Source organism: Rhipicephalus microplus, chromosome 2, assembly GCF_043290135.1.
Source record: "Rhipicephalus microplus isolate Deutch F79 chromosome 2, USDA_Rmic, whole genome shotgun sequence".
Lineage (NCBI taxonomy): Eukaryota > Metazoa > Arthropoda > Arachnida > Ixodida > Ixodidae > Rhipicephalus > Rhipicephalus microplus.
The window spans coordinates 135,216,467-135,234,077 of record NC_134701.1 but is presented as its reverse complement, the minus strand read 5'-3'; the positions used below and the strand labels follow the sequence as shown (position 1 = coordinate 135,234,077).

The 17,611-nt window shown below is 48.7% G+C and overlaps 1 protein-coding gene across 1 annotated transcript in view; it reads right to left on the bottom strand.

Annotated features, from left to right (window-relative positions):
* Positions 1-17,611, bottom strand: part of LOC119170716 (ATP-dependent RNA helicase DDX54) — a 103,197-nt gene that overhangs the window by 30,181 nt on the left and 55,405 nt on the right. The window contains exons 11-12 of the mRNA XM_037421952.2: positions 16,619-16,751; positions 12,182-12,249 (exon numbers count right to left, since the gene is read on the bottom strand). Coding sequence (XP_037277849.1) covers positions 12,182-12,249; positions 16,619-16,751 — 201 coding nt within the window. The remainder of the gene's footprint in view (positions 1-12,181; positions 12,250-16,618; positions 16,752-17,611) is intronic.

The following is a 17,611-nucleotide window of genomic DNA, read 5'->3' as shown; positions in this document are numbered from 1 at the left end:
GACCATTGCCGAAGAGGTCGAAACTTGTCGAAGCGGTGCCAGCAATGACGAGAAATGTGGCCGACACCTCCGCAGGTAAAACAAAGCGGACGTCTATCCACGGTGCGCCAGACGTCTGTTTTACGAAGCTGTGGACGCCTCAACGGCTCATAATGTTGTAAATGCCGTGTCTCGTTGGGAGACGGCTCTTCGTACGGCAGCATTTCATACGGTGGCACGATGGAAGGGCGCCGCGGTGTCTGTTCTTGCGGTGGCGACCAAGGAACGGCTGTCGATGGCTGGCGGTACGACGGCGGTACGACGGCGGAACGGGCGGTGGGCGGTGAAGCGCGGCTGCGTAGCTCATGGGTCGCTGATCGTGAGTAGGATCAGCTGCCGAAAACGCTTGGCGTATTTCTTCGCGAACGACTTCAGCGACAGACGCCGTGGGTGGTTCCGTGACCAGAGTCCGCAGCTTCAGCAGCTCTTCGCGAACAATCTCTCGTATTAAATCGCGTAACGAGCTGTGATTATCAGATGTCGTAGCGGCGAGTTGAGTGTGAGTGCTGCTGGACAAGCGATCGTATTGTCGGCATCGTAGTTGAAGCGCCCGCTCGATAGCCGTAGCTTCTTTGATGAAGTCTGTCATGGTTGATTTGATTGATATGTGGGGTTTAACGTCCCAAAACCACTATATGATTATGAGAGACGCCGTAGTGGAGGGCTCCGGAAATTTAGACCACCTGGGGTTCTTTAACGTGCACCCAAATCTGAGCACACGGGCCTACAACATTTCCGCCTCCATCGGAAATGCAGCCGCCGCAGCCGGGATTTGAACCCGCGCCCTGCGGGTCAGCAGCCGAGTACCTTAGCCACTAGACCACCACGGCGGGGCAAGTCTGTCATGGTGCTTGGCGGGTTCCGCAAAAGTCCGGCGAACAATTGCTCTTTAACGCCACGCATGAGGTAGCGTAACTTTTTGTCGTCGGTCATGTGCGGGTCAGCTTTATGGAAGAGACGGGCCATGTCCTCAGCGAACATTGCGACCGTTTCATTGGGTTTCTGAACCCGTAGCTCGAGTATATGTTGCGTACGTTCGCGCCGGTCAACATCGGCAAATGTGTCAATCATCCCTCTTTTAAAGTCACTCCATGTTGACAAACTGCCTTCTCTGTTCTCGTACCAAGTACGAGCACTGTCGTAGAGATAGAAATAGGCGCGGGAAAGCCTTTGTTCAAGAGACCACTGGTTGGTGTTGGCGACACGTTCATAGTGATCAAGCCAGTCTTCGACGTCTTCATCTGCTCCACCACCAAAGCGATCAGGCACCAGCGGTGAAAAAAAGGTTACCTGAGATGGGGTTGGTGGACTGCTCTCTCGTAGTAACTGCTGTAAACTGGCGGTGGCCATTGGGAGATGTGAGCGCTGCCTTGTAGAGTGTTCCTGCGAGGGGGTGAACTCTGGAGGGAGGCTTCGCAAGCGACGACTGAAGCGATGCACGGGAATGTCGACAAGTGCTTCTGGACTGGATGAACGGCTCCCCGTGGGAGTGTGGAGCATCAGGTGGTGTCGCGGGCCAGCACCTCCACCAGTGTCGCAGTACAACGCGAACAAAGCACAAGTACGCCTTGAGGCAGAGAAAGCAGCGTGTTTTCAACAGCTAAGCCGCAAGATTGTCTTCTTTGTTGTTGAGTCAAGCCAGAGGCCCACTACTTGGTGTCTGCTAAATCCCCACATCATCGTTGTCGTTCACACGCAGACACGGGTCAATATCACTGCATCGTTCGTGATCGATACAACGATCACGATCAATCACAATCAGTTGCATCGATTGTGATCGTTAATGAAGTGACACCGCTAAAACTATTATTGAACGGGGAAAAAAAAGAATGATTTCATTTTTAAGAAATTGTACCATACTTAACTATTTATCTTATTAGGAAGCCTTACTTCTGTCTAACATGTGCTTTTTTTGCATTTCACCTGTACTGCGTGCATGTGTTATTTAGTGATAACTTGTTTATATTAAATTAGAGCACTGTGAAAGAAAATGTGAAGAACGCATCGCACTCGCCTGTGAAAACGAAGTCTAGTATGCAATTCACTCGCATTCACTAACATGCCTTCGCACAAACAGACACATTTATATAAGGCAGCGGCCGTTGTTTCAGAAAACCTAATTCCTGCTATAAACAAAGCTGAATATTCAAGGGCTGAAGAAATCATGGCAACACCATGAAGTGCAAAATGTCGAATCAAGAAAAAAAAAATTCACCAACAGCTTTCAGTTGGCACAATTTTTAGCTGTGTTCATCGCCTTGACATTAACTTAACGACAATGCATGCAATGACCCCTACTGTTACACACAATGGGCGCTTTGCACTTTTATTTCACTGAAACAAGACGTCGAATGAAACATTGGCGTTTACATCAAACGGGATGACAAACACGGTGACGCTTGACGCACATTTGGTATTTACGGCAGCACAAGAATCAAAATTTACGAAGGCAATCTCAGACCACTTCTCCATTCTTCGCTTTGAGCCATAGTTGCCATAGTTACAGAAGAATGCGAAAAACCTGGCAGAGAGAGTTTCATAAAACAAAACTTGAAAACGACTTTATAATTTATGCCCCTGTTTCATTTTGTGAAACTGCAAAAGAATGATTCCTTCCTTTTAAAGATACCGTTAAAAAAAGAGGCTTAGTTTGTTTTAGTTCCACCATAGGTACTGTACAAAAACGTCACCTTTGAGAGATGTACTGTGCTTCTTCATGAACTTGGAGTTGAGCGCAGGGGGTTGCGATTCAAGCACCATATTGTAACGCACTCTTCAATGAACTCTTTTAAGGGGGGAGGTGGGGATCGAAAGTGAAATTCTTTAGTTTTTGTCGTAGAGCAATGAAACTTGGCATGCTTACTGGAAACTGCGCTAAATGATAAATGACAAAGTTTCATTCAGCTATCTCCAGTAGTTCTGGCATTATAAATTTTTTTATCCATCAGTGTACTACCAAACTTGCCCAAAGCCTGGTGTGACAAAAAAACATGGTAGAAGCCTATAGTTGCTCTTATATTTTAGCCATTGGGATGGTTGATGGCGTGACATTCTGCAAATATTTTTATGACTCTGTTTTTATTTTACAGAGAACATTGTATACATGCTTGTAAATGTGGTCGTTATCATAATGTGAAATTAGCTTAGGAGTAAAAATACTGAGGTAGTAATTAACAAATATGAAAACGTCACGACATAGAAAATTCACTGAGGAACACAATGCAAAAAACCACATGAAAATCCGTCAAGCCATAGTCATGCAAGCATCGTGGCAAGCTGGACAGTCGGGTCAAAACACGTTTCTGAGAAAACTGGCGTTAAAGTTGAACAGTCAGTAAAGGTCCATCAAAATGCCCCGGGACTGTAATACTTTGTGTCTTTGCTTGCGAGGGTCTTCTTACGTCCTTTCTCTTTCATTTTTTCTGCACTGCGTGCTTTTCGTTTTCTTTGCTGGTCTTTTTCTACAGCTCTTTGAAGGGCGAGGCTAGCAGGTTTGATGCCCACGGACTTGCACATTTCAGTGTAGGCTCGCAAATTCACAAAATTGTAGCGTGCAACTGCTTCATGTACTGTTGTCTCCACTGCGAACAATGAAGCGTGTTGGTCCTTTGAAGTCAGTGACGAAATAACTGAATGCAAGCTTTCCGCCGCATTCTGAGTTTTGTTGCCTTTGCATCGCTCCAACAGTTGCGGGTCAGAGAGACGTTGGTATACAGGCAGCAGAGCCTCCGCTACACGTTTCGACAGGTTATACCTGTGAGGTGGTGCTGGCTCCATTTTAGCCTGTGCTGAACGATGTTTGCACCAGCTATCAGGGCCAGGTGGGCAGAGCTCATGGTGAGGCTCGTCGTCGGTGGACGTGACGTGATAAAAAGTGGCCATCACGGCCCTTTGCATGTCAGGGACACTTGTGTGTTTTCGCAAGGCTAACCCGTAGTAGCTGGTCAGTTTTTTAATCAACTCCTGCGTCAGTCCACCTCTCCCACCCAATGGCTCCCCTTTCTTAGCTCTTGTCACCAGTGTGCGGAGAGCGGTGCCCATTCTCTTCTGCACATGGTTCACGCAGTCTTCTTAGGTCAGTGGTATGAAGCCGTACACCTCATCTTTGCACAGAGCAAGATAGGTTCGGCTGTCACCATCACATATAATGTTGGTGTAGCGGAGGCCATACCTGCTGACAGAGCGCCTGAAAAGTGTCAGAGCAGCCTCCACTTCCATCTGTCTGGAGCCAACATCAGTATTCTTCTGACATTGATGTTTCTCAGCCCAAGTGACGAAGTTGGGGTCGCTCTCTGCTGGTTGTTGACAACACCCAAGACAGAAGTTGGAAAGGACTGTGCAATCCAGCACAAGCCCCGTGTAAAACTCAATAATACATCCTACCCCAATGTGTGAGCTGTGGCCTCTTGTAAGCCACGTGCCGTCATACACAACTGTGATGTTGTTTGGGCTTGATGGCTGCATCTTACTGTACACGTCTTTTACCGCAAGCACAGCATCTGCAAAGATGTTTTGTGCAGCTTCCTCTGCTCCTGGTTTGAATGTTTTTTTAGGTGTTCCTGATAGGTTTTTTGATGAATGCCCCGATGAGAGACATTCATTGTAGCCCAGAAGTCATTCAGGGCAGTGGGCCCTTTTCCAATGGACTTGATTGCTTGCATGGCTCTTAGGTTGACTTCAAAAGCCCTTCCTTCGGATTTTCTACTGGATGACCAAGGTGAATGAATAGGGCCACAGGAAGCACACAAAAGTACCAGTTTTACTGCCAGGCCCAATTTTGTCCCATGCTGCACTGACAAAGTCTTCTTACAACATTTTGGGCAGAGTGCAGGTCCTATTAGGGAATTCATGGCAGAAACCTGAATTAGGGTGAACTCATCCTCTTTTGTTGCCAATGTTTGCTCCGTTTGCTGCGCGAACCCGAACTTCCGCTCCGTTGCCGACACCTCGCGAAGTGCATCGCGGACACTGCTGGCTTGCTTCTCGGCGCCTTCCGAGGACACGAAACGAGGTTCCAGGTGTATTTGAACGGTGCGCTTCCGCTGAGGCAAACGATCGCCGACATCCTGGACAGCTGGCACCACGTCGTCGTCCGCCGCCGCGAAAACGAAACTTTTCTCGCGTTCACACCGCACCGTGATGCTGCGGCTAGTTGATGGCCCCCGGTCTTCAGTGTCACTGCCAGGCGTCGATTCACCGTCACTTTGAACAGCCGGCACCGCATCGTCACCCGCCGCAGCGAAAACGAAACTTCTTTCGCGTTCGGACCGCACCGCAACGTCGCGGCTAGTTGACGGCCCCGCGTCATAGGCTTCACTGCCGAGCATCGGCAGCGAGCAGGTGTCGGCTTCCGACGACACGTAGCTTGGTGGCGACGCGGTACTCGGTTCGTCTGATTCAATCGCTGCTGACTGCTTCGTTTTCCCAACAGGACGCTTGCGTTTACGCTTCCCGTAAGCGTACTTCGTCCGGTACTTCATCCTGCGCTTCCGGTCCACGCGACGATCCATTGCGGGCGCTAAGCCTCGCGCTAGAGAAGAGTTGGCGTATCGGCGACCGTATCGGCGTATCGGCAGGGGATTCGCAAACTATAGTGCGCCAGCATGTGCGTAGCAGACGTGCGTGCGCGGAGCAGACGACCAGCGCAAGCAAGCGCGTCCCAGCAGCCACTCACAGAGCGCGCTCAGTACCACGTGACAGGAGCGACCAATGGGTGCGCGTCTAAGGCGTCGCGGATGCCTTCGCATTTTTTCTGTTTGTGCGTTTATCTTAGCTCGTAGAGTCGTGGTTTCACCGGGAGAAGTACGGCGGTGAAGCAAGCTTTCCAGTGACACCAAGCTTTCCGCGAGCGGCGGCGAAGGCGCGGAAGTATCGCGCTCGGAAATGGGCCATTTTCGCGCAGATTTCAGCCAGCTTTTTGCGATCCGCGGTCAGAAAAACATTTTTTAAGCTTACTTTGAGATCGTTTTCGGCGGAAATATTTTTAGATATGATAGAAATGGTGATGCAGAATCCAAATCTGCCCTTATCCAAAATTCGTGTTTTTGCGAGAATTTCGCGATTTGATCCTCGCGTCCCCCCTTAATAGGCTAACGTAGGCAGGGCGAACTTGTGCCCGAGAATAATAACACAGCTAGATTGTCTCGAGGATTCACTTCTGCCTCTTCTTCTACGTTTTCTTTTTACCAACACGGTTCGCGCGCAGCTGGGTCCTACAGGGTCGTGCATCGCAATTCATCTAGAAGGCACAAGTATTTGCTAGCGCGCGTAATTTGAAGTCACATTGTGTCATTGCCCCCCTTTTCAGAGTGCATCGTCCCGATGCTTGTGTCGAACTGGTTGCATGGCAGTCATTCACAAACCCTCGTCGGGGATGTCGTTAACGTCCAAGAACGTTGTATCTTCGGCGTTTCATTGCCTGTCGTGATATGGTTTCATCCTGACGACATGCACAGTTTCCGTGCGATGCCGCTGTCGGGATGAAATGTCCTGTCCTTCTGGCATAACTTCGTAGTTGAGCGAGCCGACGCGGCGGAGCACTCTGTACGGACCGAAATAGCGGCGAAGCAGTTTTTCTGACAGGCCACGTATTCGTACAGGAATCCACACCCATACTCTGTCTCCTGGTGTGTACTGGACGTCTTTTCTTCGCAGATTGTATCGATGCGTGTTGGTTTTCTGCTGTTGGAGTATGCGATATCGTGCCAGCTGTCTGGTTTTTTCTGCTCTTTGTATGTAGTCGTGAACATCATAGTAATTCTCGGGCGTCTCGTCAATAGGTAACATTGCATCTACAGGTGTCGTTATCGTCCGGCCAAAAACAAGTTGGAATGGCATCATCCGTGTTGTCTTTTGCATCGCAGTGTTATAGGCGAATGTTGCATCGGGTAATAGTTTACCCCAAGTACGGTGTTCTATATCAACGTACATTGACAACATATCAGCCAGCGTTCTGTTCAGTCGTTCTGTAAGACCATTTGCTTGAGGATGATATGCCGTCGTTTTCCTATGACTGGTGTGCGTCAATTTCATAATACATTTCATCAGGTCAGCCGTAAATGCAGTCCCTCGGTCCGTGATCAACGCTTTTGGAGCTCCGTGCCGCAGTACGATGTTGGAGACGAAGAATTCGGCTACTTCAACGGCTGATCCTTTAACAAGAGTCGCTGTCTCGGCATATCTGGTTAAATAGTCGGTCGCAACTTTTATCCACCGTTTTCCCGATGACGACGTAGGAAATGGGCCCAATAAGTCCATTCCCACTTGTGTGAATGGGGCTTCTGGTGGTTCTATCGGTTGAAGGAGACCTGCTGGTTTTAGCGGTGGCGTTTTACGTCTTTGGCAGTCCCGGCAGGTTCTGACATAGTGTCGTACAGAGCTAAGCAACTTCGGCCAGTAGTATTTAGTGCGGATGCGTGCTAACGTTCTGCTTACTCCTAAGTGTCCAGCTGATGGATCGTCGTGGCAAGCCTCCAAAATCTCTGGTCGCAGAGGTGAAGGGACGACAAGCAGGAATGTCGCTGTATTGTTGTCAAAGTTCCTTTTATACATGATGTTGTTTCGTAGGACAAACGCTGACAAGCCGCGGACAAAAGGTCGTGGAACATCGACAGACTGTCCTTGTAGGTACTTGATCAAGAGGAGTATCTCAGGGTCGGATCGCTGCTGATGTGCCATCTCTGATGGTGTCATAGCTCCCGAGAAAATAAAATCTTCACCATCCTCGGTGGAAGCAGAAACAGCAGGTTGAATCGGAGCACGTGACAAGCAGTTCGCATCACTGTGCTTGCGACCTGACTTGTACACAAGCGTAATATCATACTCCTGTAATCGCAAGCTCCATTGTGCAAGCCGTCCACATGGGTCCTTGAGATTAGCCAGCCAGCATAGCGAATGATGGTCGCTTATAGCTTGAAAAGGCCTACCACATAAATATGGTCGAAACTTGCTGATAGCCCATACCACGGCAAGGAATTCTTTCTTGGTCGCTGAGTAGTTCACCTCAGCTTTCGAAAGAGTGCGACTGGCAAAAGCAATCACTCGTTCTTGTCCGTTTTGCCATTAGATGAGCACGGCCCCAAGACCTAAATTGCTTGCATCCGGGTGGATATCGGTTTCCGCTTCCTCGTCAAAATGCGCCAGAACAGGATGGCTTTGAAGGCACTTTCGTAGTTCATTGAAGGCATCCTCTTGTTCGGCAAGCCATACGAAAGGCATTTCCTCTTTTGTCAGCCGCATCAGTGGTTCAGCAATTCGTGAAAAATTTTTAACGAATCATCGATAATAGGCACAGAGACCTAAAAATCGCCTAACAGCCTTTTTGTCTGTAGGCTTCGGAAATCTTGCTACGGCCTCAGTTTTTGCAGGGTCTGGACGGACGCCTTCTGCACTGATGACATGGCCGACAAAAAGGAGCTCACGGAAGCCTAAATGGCATTTCTGCGGTTTTATCGTCAAGTGCGCTGATTTGATTGCAGTGAGCACGGCCCGGAGCCTTTCCAAATGTTGCTCAAAGGTAGGAGAGAAAACTACAACATCGTCGAGATAAACCAGGCATGACTGCCATTGAAGACCACAAAGCACTGTGTCCTTCATCCGTTGGAATGTGGCGGGTGCTGAACAAAGGCCAAAAGGGAGTACCTTGAACTCGTATAAACCGTCCGGTGTCACAAACGCTGTCTTTTCGCGATCTTTTTCGTCAACTTCTATCTGCCAATACCCACTTTTCAGATCCAATGAGGAAAAATACCTGGAATTTCGCAGCCTATCCAGGGTGTCATCAATTCTTGGCAGAGGATAAACATCCCGTTTGGTGACGGCATTCAGCTTCCGATAATCATCGCAGAAACGTAAGGTTTGGTTTTTTTTCTTCACAAGAACAACAGGTGACGCCCATAGACTTGATGAAGGCAGGATTACATCGTCTTTGAGCATTTCTTTAACCTGATTACGAATAGCTTCTCTTTCTCTTGGTGACACTCGGTAGGGATGCTGGTGTATTGGCCTTACTGACTCATCGACAATGATGTGATGTTTGGCGATAGGAGTGCGTCGAACCTTAGATGACAACGAGAAACATTCGGCGAATTCCCTTAAAAGACCCTCTATTTGCTCTTTTTCGCTTGGTAGTAGGCCTGACTCGATGCCGATGGCTGCAAGGACAGACTCCACATCTTCGAAATCAGACTGATTGGTTTCGAAAGTGCGCAGCTCTGTAACCTGGGCGAAATCATTCAGAATGACGATGACGGTTCCTTTTGCAACGTGCTGCACCTCATTTCCAAAGTTTGTGAGTAGAACATTTGCACATCCGTCACGTAACTTAACAAGGCCTCGTACCATGCAGATCACTTTTTGGAGTAGTAAGGCAGTGTTGTCAGCAAATCCTTCGAATTCATTGAATGCTTTGTTGGTTACTGCGACAGATATGCTCGATCTTGGCGGCACCATGACGCCATCATCTGCAATACAAAGGTCATATACGTTTTCTTCCGTTTCAAAGGTAGCAATCGGATGCCTAGTCGAGAATGAGACGGAAGATTCTCGCAAGTTGATTACAGTGCCATTAGCTCGTAAGAAATCCATGCCGATAATGAAGTCTCTTGAGCATTCCGGCAGCACAATAAAACTGGCGACGTACGTGAAACCCCGTATTCCGATTCTTGCTGTGCATATTCCAGTAGGGTCGATGAGGTGCCCTCCCGCTGTGCGAACTTGTCGTTCCTTCCAAGGAGTCAGCACTTTCTTCAGTATTTTAGAAAGTCCGCTACTCATCACTGAATAATCTGCGCCGGTATCTACCAGTCCGATGACTTCGTAGCCGTCAATGAACACACGCAAATCGGAAGCAACGTCACTATCGAAGCACCGGTTTCTGAATCGGTCGTCGTTCAGAGTCAGCAATGGAGGTTTTTCTGCATTAGCGTCGAGAGCGGCCTTGCCTCCACAGGTCGCAGACTCTAGTTTTCCCGACGCGGGCTTGGGGAACGAGACCTTGGGGAGCTTGCTGAAGGTCGGGGGCTAGGCGATCTATACCTCCCCGTAGTCGTTGCACGAGGTTGGTGTCGTTGGAAGCCACTTGAGGTTTGACGACCTGACAGATATTCTTCAATTTCGAAGGGACGTTCACCATTTCGTGGTCGAGGTGCATTAACAGGAAAACCACGTAGTCCTGCCTGGCGGTAGTGGCACGTTCGGTAGAGATGATTAGGCTCCCCACAGTGGTAACACAGCGGTATCCTGTCGTGAGTGCGCCAGACATCGCTCTTCCTTAGTCTTCTCTCTGGCGTTGGCTGCAGGGTGCTCGGCGGCATCCGGTACTGCATAGGTGTAGCCACCGCGACGTCTGCACGTCCTGGAGGTCCTCGTAGTAGCACATCAGCATACGTCACTCTCGTCGTCTGTTGTAGTGGCGGCCCTGGCTGCGCGTTGCTCGAAGGTTCACGTACCACCTGCCTGACCTCCTCACGAATAACATCGGCCAGAGACGAAAGCATTGGAGCGTTCTGGTCAAAACGCTGCTTCTACAGCTCTTCTCGCACAACAGACTGCACCAGCTCGCGTAGTGCTTCCATGCCGTTACCGAAGACTGGTGGCAACATGTCCACGGAAGTGACGATCGCATCCCGGTTGTATAACCTTGCTCGCTGTTGTAGCGTCCTTTCCATTGTAGTCGCTTCGGAACGAAACTCGGCGACGGTGCGCGGCGGGCTTCGAATTAGTCCTGCAAAGAGTTCTTGCTTCACGCCTCGCATTAGATGGCGCAGCTTTCTGTCTTCGCTCATATTTGAATCTGCTCGGCGGAATAAGCGAGACATGTCTTCCAGATACATGGCGACAGTTTCGTTATTTCGCTGATTTCTTGTCTGGAGCGCAGCTTCAGCTCTCTCTTTGCGGTCTGTGTCCGGGAAAGCAGCGAGCAGCTCCCGTTGAAAATCATTCCATGACCGGAAGGTAACTTCGTGGTTTTCATACCACGTTCGTGCGCTATCTTCCAGTGCGAAGTAAACACTTCCAAGTTTGCGCTCTTCCCCATATCTGTTAGCCTTTGCGACGCGTTCAAAGTGTCCAAGCCAGTCCTCTGCGTCCTCATAGCTTTCGCCGTGGAAAGGCTTTGGTAGCATTGGCTGGTTTACTACAATGTTGGCTGGAGTGACCTGAGCTGTCATGTCGGTTGCGTACCCATTCACAGCCGTTGATGTTCCAAGCGAAGTCGATAAAGGTGAAAATTCAGGACCCTCACCACATAGGCGTCGACTGCAGCGCTGATGAACAGGCGTCAGCTCGTTGGGTCGAAATTGCTGTGGTTCTGGACTGTGCTCCATCACTCGAGAGGGGCTTGGCATCATACCCAGCACCTCCACCAGATTTGTAATGAACTCTTCAATGAACTCTTTTAATAGGCTAACGTAGGCAGTGCGAACTTGTGCCTGAGAATAATAACACAGCTAGATTGTCTCAAGGATTCACTTCTGCCTCTTCTTCTACGTTCTCTTTTTTCCAACACGTTCGCGCGCAGCTGAGTCCCGCAGGCTCGTGCGTCGCAAATCAACTAGAAGGCACAAGTATTTGCTAGCGCGCGTAATTTGAAGTCACATTGTGTCATTATATATCACTAAGCTGGCGCTGAATTCTGTGTTTTCTCAATAGTTGTATGTGTGAAAATGTTTGCGATTGTTTGGAAACTACTTCTTTTGTAGTGCGGAGGCACGGAAAATGAGGGCAATGTGGCCTCGTTGGGCGGGGAGAGGGCTTATATTTATTCTTTGGTTGTCACAGACTACAGTACATCCAACGCATTGTTACCTAACGCAAAGTAACCAATACTGTATAATGGTCTGCATATTCAAACAGCAGCTGAACCTGCTCTTGTTGCATAATTGCTAGGTAAGAATCTTATTATAACAGTTGCTCTGCTTAACATCCCAAGATCACCACATGGTTATGAGGGACGCTGTAGCGGAGGACACCAGAAATTTCGACCATCTGTAGTTTTTTAAAAGGTGCACCTAAATCTAAGTACACGGGCCTCAAGCATTTTCGCCTCCATCAAAAATGCATTCGCCGCAGAGGTAAGATTCTTGAGCAGAAAAAGAAGGTCACTTAAAATTGAAAATAAACACGACGCATGCACTGAACTCACACTGGCTGGCTTGAACTTCTTCATGCCCTGTAAAAGTTTTGCTCTTGTATCTTCATCTGTTGACTTGACTGCGGAGAAAGAGTAAATAGCAAAGAGCAACATCAGTGGCAGTTCAAGGATGCACAGTGAATTTAATTTCTTTTACTGTGCACTAGAAGGATGAAGTAATTCTATTAAGCACCTTAATTAAGTGTCTTGCGTCTTGTGGCTAACAGAGCAGATACGCTCTTCACAAAACTGACAGCAGAAGCTACGAAGTCTTGCAGTCAACAACAACGAAAGACTGCAGTAGCATAAGTGCTGCTGTACTGCTAAAATGTAGCATTTACAGATGCACTTATCGATATGATCCTTCTTAAGGGCAAAAGTTTTTCACATGTCTCAAAAAAATTATATCCAGATACAGTATAGACCACCTTTAAACCTTTAACGCAAGTAAGTACCCTGGAGTCACGAATATCTGCACCATAACGAAAATAACCTTTTTTAAAAGCTGCACTTAGGCAAAACATGTCATGTAACTTGCGTGTCCGAGAATCCAAGCACGCGATGCCTGATGCTTACAACCATTTAAATTTCTGAATTTTAAAAAATTAATGTCCGAACACTAGCGTTGCCAATGAAATGAACATGAAAGGAGTTAAGGCCTAACAAAAAAAAAAGCACCATCGCAGAAATTCGTCCGCTACTTCTCTCAGACTGCCTCGATTGCGCGCATTACACAGAAACTATGTCGAATCACGGCTGAAATTTCGTGCGCTAAAAGGCACCAATCGTTTTATTTTACAGGCACACACCCGATTTCAATACATCGCGATCAAATCCCAAACTACCATTGAAGTGCTGCATGTACCACTCTCATTTTAATTAACGATGTGTACTCCTTCCCTTCAAGTACAGCTACCGCAATGCGTTTTATTCATTCCAAACCGCCGGAATGAATGAAACCGAAATGCAACCGATGCTGATTAGGCCTAGCCAGCCATTCGGTACCTTATCACAGGAAGTTTGGCCAAGTCATCAAGACCTGGCACCGGAAAGATCACACTCAAGCACTGAACCAAGAACACCGTGCGTGATATGAAGTTTGCGTTCACGTCCAGGAAATAAACAAAGACAAAAACCTGCCAAGCCTATGTAAGAACACGCACTGGCAACTAAGGTGAAAGCTTGCTTCATAAAGCTGTAAATGTTTTTAAATTTATGGACGAGGTAAAACACAACATCTATAGCAAGATCGATAACAACGGCAGTTTTCCCAACATAAACCTCTCAAGCGCAAAAAAAAAGATGACCTTAATTTTCTGGTAGCCCCGTGATCTGGTTGTCCAATGCCACCAATATTTCACAGGGTGAATGCCCTCCCAGGTGACTACAGTCGAGCCAGCTTATAACGAACCTGATAGTGACGCGGCATCCGTTCGTTGTATCCCGGAGTTCATAGTAAATGAAACACAGCATTTTAAAAAAGTTGCGAGAGAAAACAAACTTTTTTTTGCCCCAAAAAGTCCGTGATGCATGTGTTTCGAATAGCAGAAGCGATAAGGACGGTCTCGAGCTCATTTAAAACAGCAGGGTGCTCGTTCGCCGAGGCCCGTGGCATACGCTGCATGAGGCACTGGCTCCAAAGCTTCGTCGTTCTCGCAATCCTATTCCTCCAAATCACTCTCGCCACGTACTTCATTCACAATGCCCCAATCCATGCATGGTTCCGCAGTGTCGGCATCATTATCGGCCATAATTAAATCATCGCAACAGATGTCCCACCCGCTCTCCCAGGTCGGAGTCGACGATGCGCTGCCACAAATCGCTGCCGCAATGGTCCTGTTTAGAAGCTTCAGGCTCGGCATCGGGCCCGACGATCGACAAAGTCGACCTCGCGAAAATAGTTTCGCGCACATGTAGCCGTCACCGCCGCCCACGAAATATTCACCATCTCCACAGCTGAATACCGGGACGCCCGAAGCGGCAAGTTGGCTGCCAGGTGGTCAACAGCTATAAGCAAGCGCTCCGCAACGCGGCACCTAACGCGCGGCTTACGCTCAAGCCAAGCGGTCACACTTTCGACGTTTCGTTGAGCGGCACGAAAAAACATGCTAGTCTTCCCGTCGGCCATCATGATCACACACGCACACCAAGAGCGAGCAAGACGCGCACACGCGACGCACATGCCAGACCGCGTGGAACAGCTCTGGGTGCGTTTTCAGTCAGAAAACGAAACTAATTCGAGCCAGCGCGGCGGGCATCGCGGAGCGGTAAAGACGGGCGAAGGGGTTGTGATCAAGACAGGAGAGCAGACTTGCGAGATAAGGACAAGAAGTTGCGATAAAGAGAGGGCAGGATGCGTGGGAGGGCGACCTTGAAAACCAAAACACACGAGAAGGAGGCAGGTTAGGTAGCTTGCTTGAAAGGTCCGCGAAACTCGCACGTAAAACTTGGAAAGAGTAGTGTCAGTGCGCATGGAAGTCAAAGCATAGCTGCCTGGTTCAGTGCGCGCGGCAGCGTTCGAAGAATCGGCGGCTGTGGTAAAAAAATCGTTTTGTTGCACTGGCAGGTTTGCGTGGCCTCACGAACTTCGATATCTCGCGATTTGTTCCGCGCCAATTAACAGCTGTTTTCGCGCTTCCGCACGCGCGCGAAGGCATGCTGAGTTGAGTGCAAAGTGAGCGACAAGTCCTAAACACGATACGAATTGCAAATTATCAGAGTCGGTGAGGTAGCGTACGCGTGTGCACTAGATGCAAACTATCGGATACAGTCGGTGGCCGACGATGTTGGCAAATGGTCTGTTCACTCCAGGCCGGTGACGCCAACGACAGTACCAGCGATCAAAAACAGGGTAGGTGGCCGACCGGTCTTCGAAAGATTGGTGGCAGTGTGAAAACACGGGCCTCGTCTGCCGATTCGGGGTGCTCAGAGTAGCGGGGGGACGAAGTACGGACGGGTGCGTAACAAAAAGCGGTCGGGGAGAGCAGCAACTAGAGGGGCGCAAAGGCAGAATCGGCGTTTAACAATAAGAATGTATGGGCACCTCGCCGATGCCTGATCGGTGCTCGAAATTGGTTTCCCGGGAAGTCGGCAGACCGCTTACTCCGTTCGCTGTAACCGATCAGCGGCGCTCGGAAACGTTCGTTGTAAGTGCGATTTTGTGCCATTGAACCAATGTATATTTTGACAGTCACGTGGATATTGTTCGTTTTAAGCAAAAGTTCGTTTTAAGTGGGGCCGTTATATGTGGGCTCGACTGTATAAACTTTGTTCTGCCGTACACCAGGCTAGAAATATGCTCGTACATATTTAACCAGTAGGTCCCTGGTGGCAGCAATAGTCTGTCTTCTACAGTAGTGGTGGATGCTCAACTATTTCACTAAAGCTGTGGTGGGTTTAGGTACGCCCAGGTGCCTTCGCAGAACCTTCTGCGGCTACCTTTCAAGATGAGTACCCATAAACAACAGAGCACCAGGTCGGAGTACTCCTATACCCACTGGGAAAAACTGGTGGGTTCCCGGTCAATTCTGGGAATTGAACCCGGTATCCCTAATACTGGAAGCGGATGCTCTAACCATTTAGCCACTGCTCCAGTCGGCAAGCAGCAGGAGCCATGCTAGCAATGCTAGTACACTGTAGCCGCGTCGGCACCAGTGAAAGGGCTTTATTCGCGCCCAGGTAACCACCCTCCTTACACTCGGTGAGCGAGCGCAGCGTGCCGCGTTCTTTTCTTTTTCCTCCCTTTGGCATTTGTTCATTCACTCCGTATCCCCTTCTCTGTAACGACCTCTTCGCTCACTTCTCAGGGGCGCACTACGTGCACCTTCTTTCAGACGCTCACTCGCTACCTCGTTTGTCAGAGATTTTCTGGCAACCACATTATAACCGGTCTATCATCTTGGGGGACTGTGCAATATGCAGTATGTGTATACATGGGGCTCTATGGGAGGTTAAAGGGGAGTCGAAAAAGACCACATTGCAACCGGTCCTCCAGTATAAGTGGTTAGGCTGTACGTGGTCTATACAGTACTGTCACTTCATCTTCTGGAAAATCCTGAAAAATGTCGTGGTACATGCTGATGCCAGTACTCAGTCAAAGGCAAGACCTGCTTCTGTCAACAGTGGAAGATACAATTAGGAGGAAGTGCAACTACACTACTTGAAGCGGCGGCTAGATAACGTCATGCATGCTCCCCTGTGTGACCTTTTGGTTGCTGAGCTTACTGTAGATGCTAGGATGAAACTGGCGGTACAAGTCACAACTTGAATTATTCAACAGCTACTAAACACCAAAAATGTACATATTTACAAACACCAAAAATGCAATTTAACGACCAAGCCAAATCAGACAAATTCTAGGACCAAGTAAAACTAGACCAAGTAAATTAAATTCATCATTTCAATTCTTAATATTTGCATGCCTAGGTAGTTTTTCGTACGCCGACTCACCTTGGAAGAGTGGGTGTGGCGGTAGGTCCTCCCTGAGGTACTGCTTCATCCGTTTCACCGATTCGCTCGAAGGAGCCGGCCGGGATTTGAGATACTGGATCATGGCATTGCTGCAGACGCGCTCCATGTTTTGCTACAGACAACGTATAAACAACAAATAACAGCAGGAATCGACTTGTACCAATCATCGTTGTCAATAAAAAATGCAGTCAAATCTCATTAATTCGAACAAGCTTAATTCGAACTTCCGCTTAATTCCAACTCATGCTGAGGTCCCGTCAAAGCTATGTGTACTCCAATGGGCGAAAACGTCCGGTAATTCGAACGTGCAAGCACTTGTGACGAGTAATTCAAACATACTGCACTCCAAAAATGCTCTCAGCACCCCACCAAATCTCGCATCTCGTGGCGGCACCTCCGACACCTCAACGCTGCGTGCAAAGCAAAGAAAAGAAAAGGCTGCAGTAGAATGCTTGCTCTCTCTCTCAAATGATGCTCTGCGCCACGCCTGTGTCACGTTTCTCCCTTTTTCGTCCCTGCCACGTAAAGACCCTTCTCCTTTCAATGCCGGGCACGAAGAGAGAGAGAAAAAAAGAAGAAAGCTGTCGCGAAGTGTTGGCTCTCTCTGATGGGCCGGTGCCACGCTTCCCCCCTTCCTCATCCTTGACACATAGATTCTTCTCCTATTAACAGCGCGTGCAAAGAGCGAGATAAAAAAAAAGCTGCCGTGGAGTGTTGGTTCTCTCTCAAATGCCGATCTGCTTCTCTTCGCATGGAGACGCTCCTCCTTTCTCATCACGTGCTGGCCACGCTGTGGTCGCGTAGCCGAGGCGCAGTTGTTGTTGTTGTCATCTTTAGATAGTGTCGACGCTGAACATTGCCGGGTGCAACTGTTTTCACCAGGAGAATGCTGAGGGCGGAGTAAAAATGCTTTGCAAGCTGCTTGCGAAATTGACTCGCTGCAAGGCAAACGTGTGCAGACGCGCATTACCG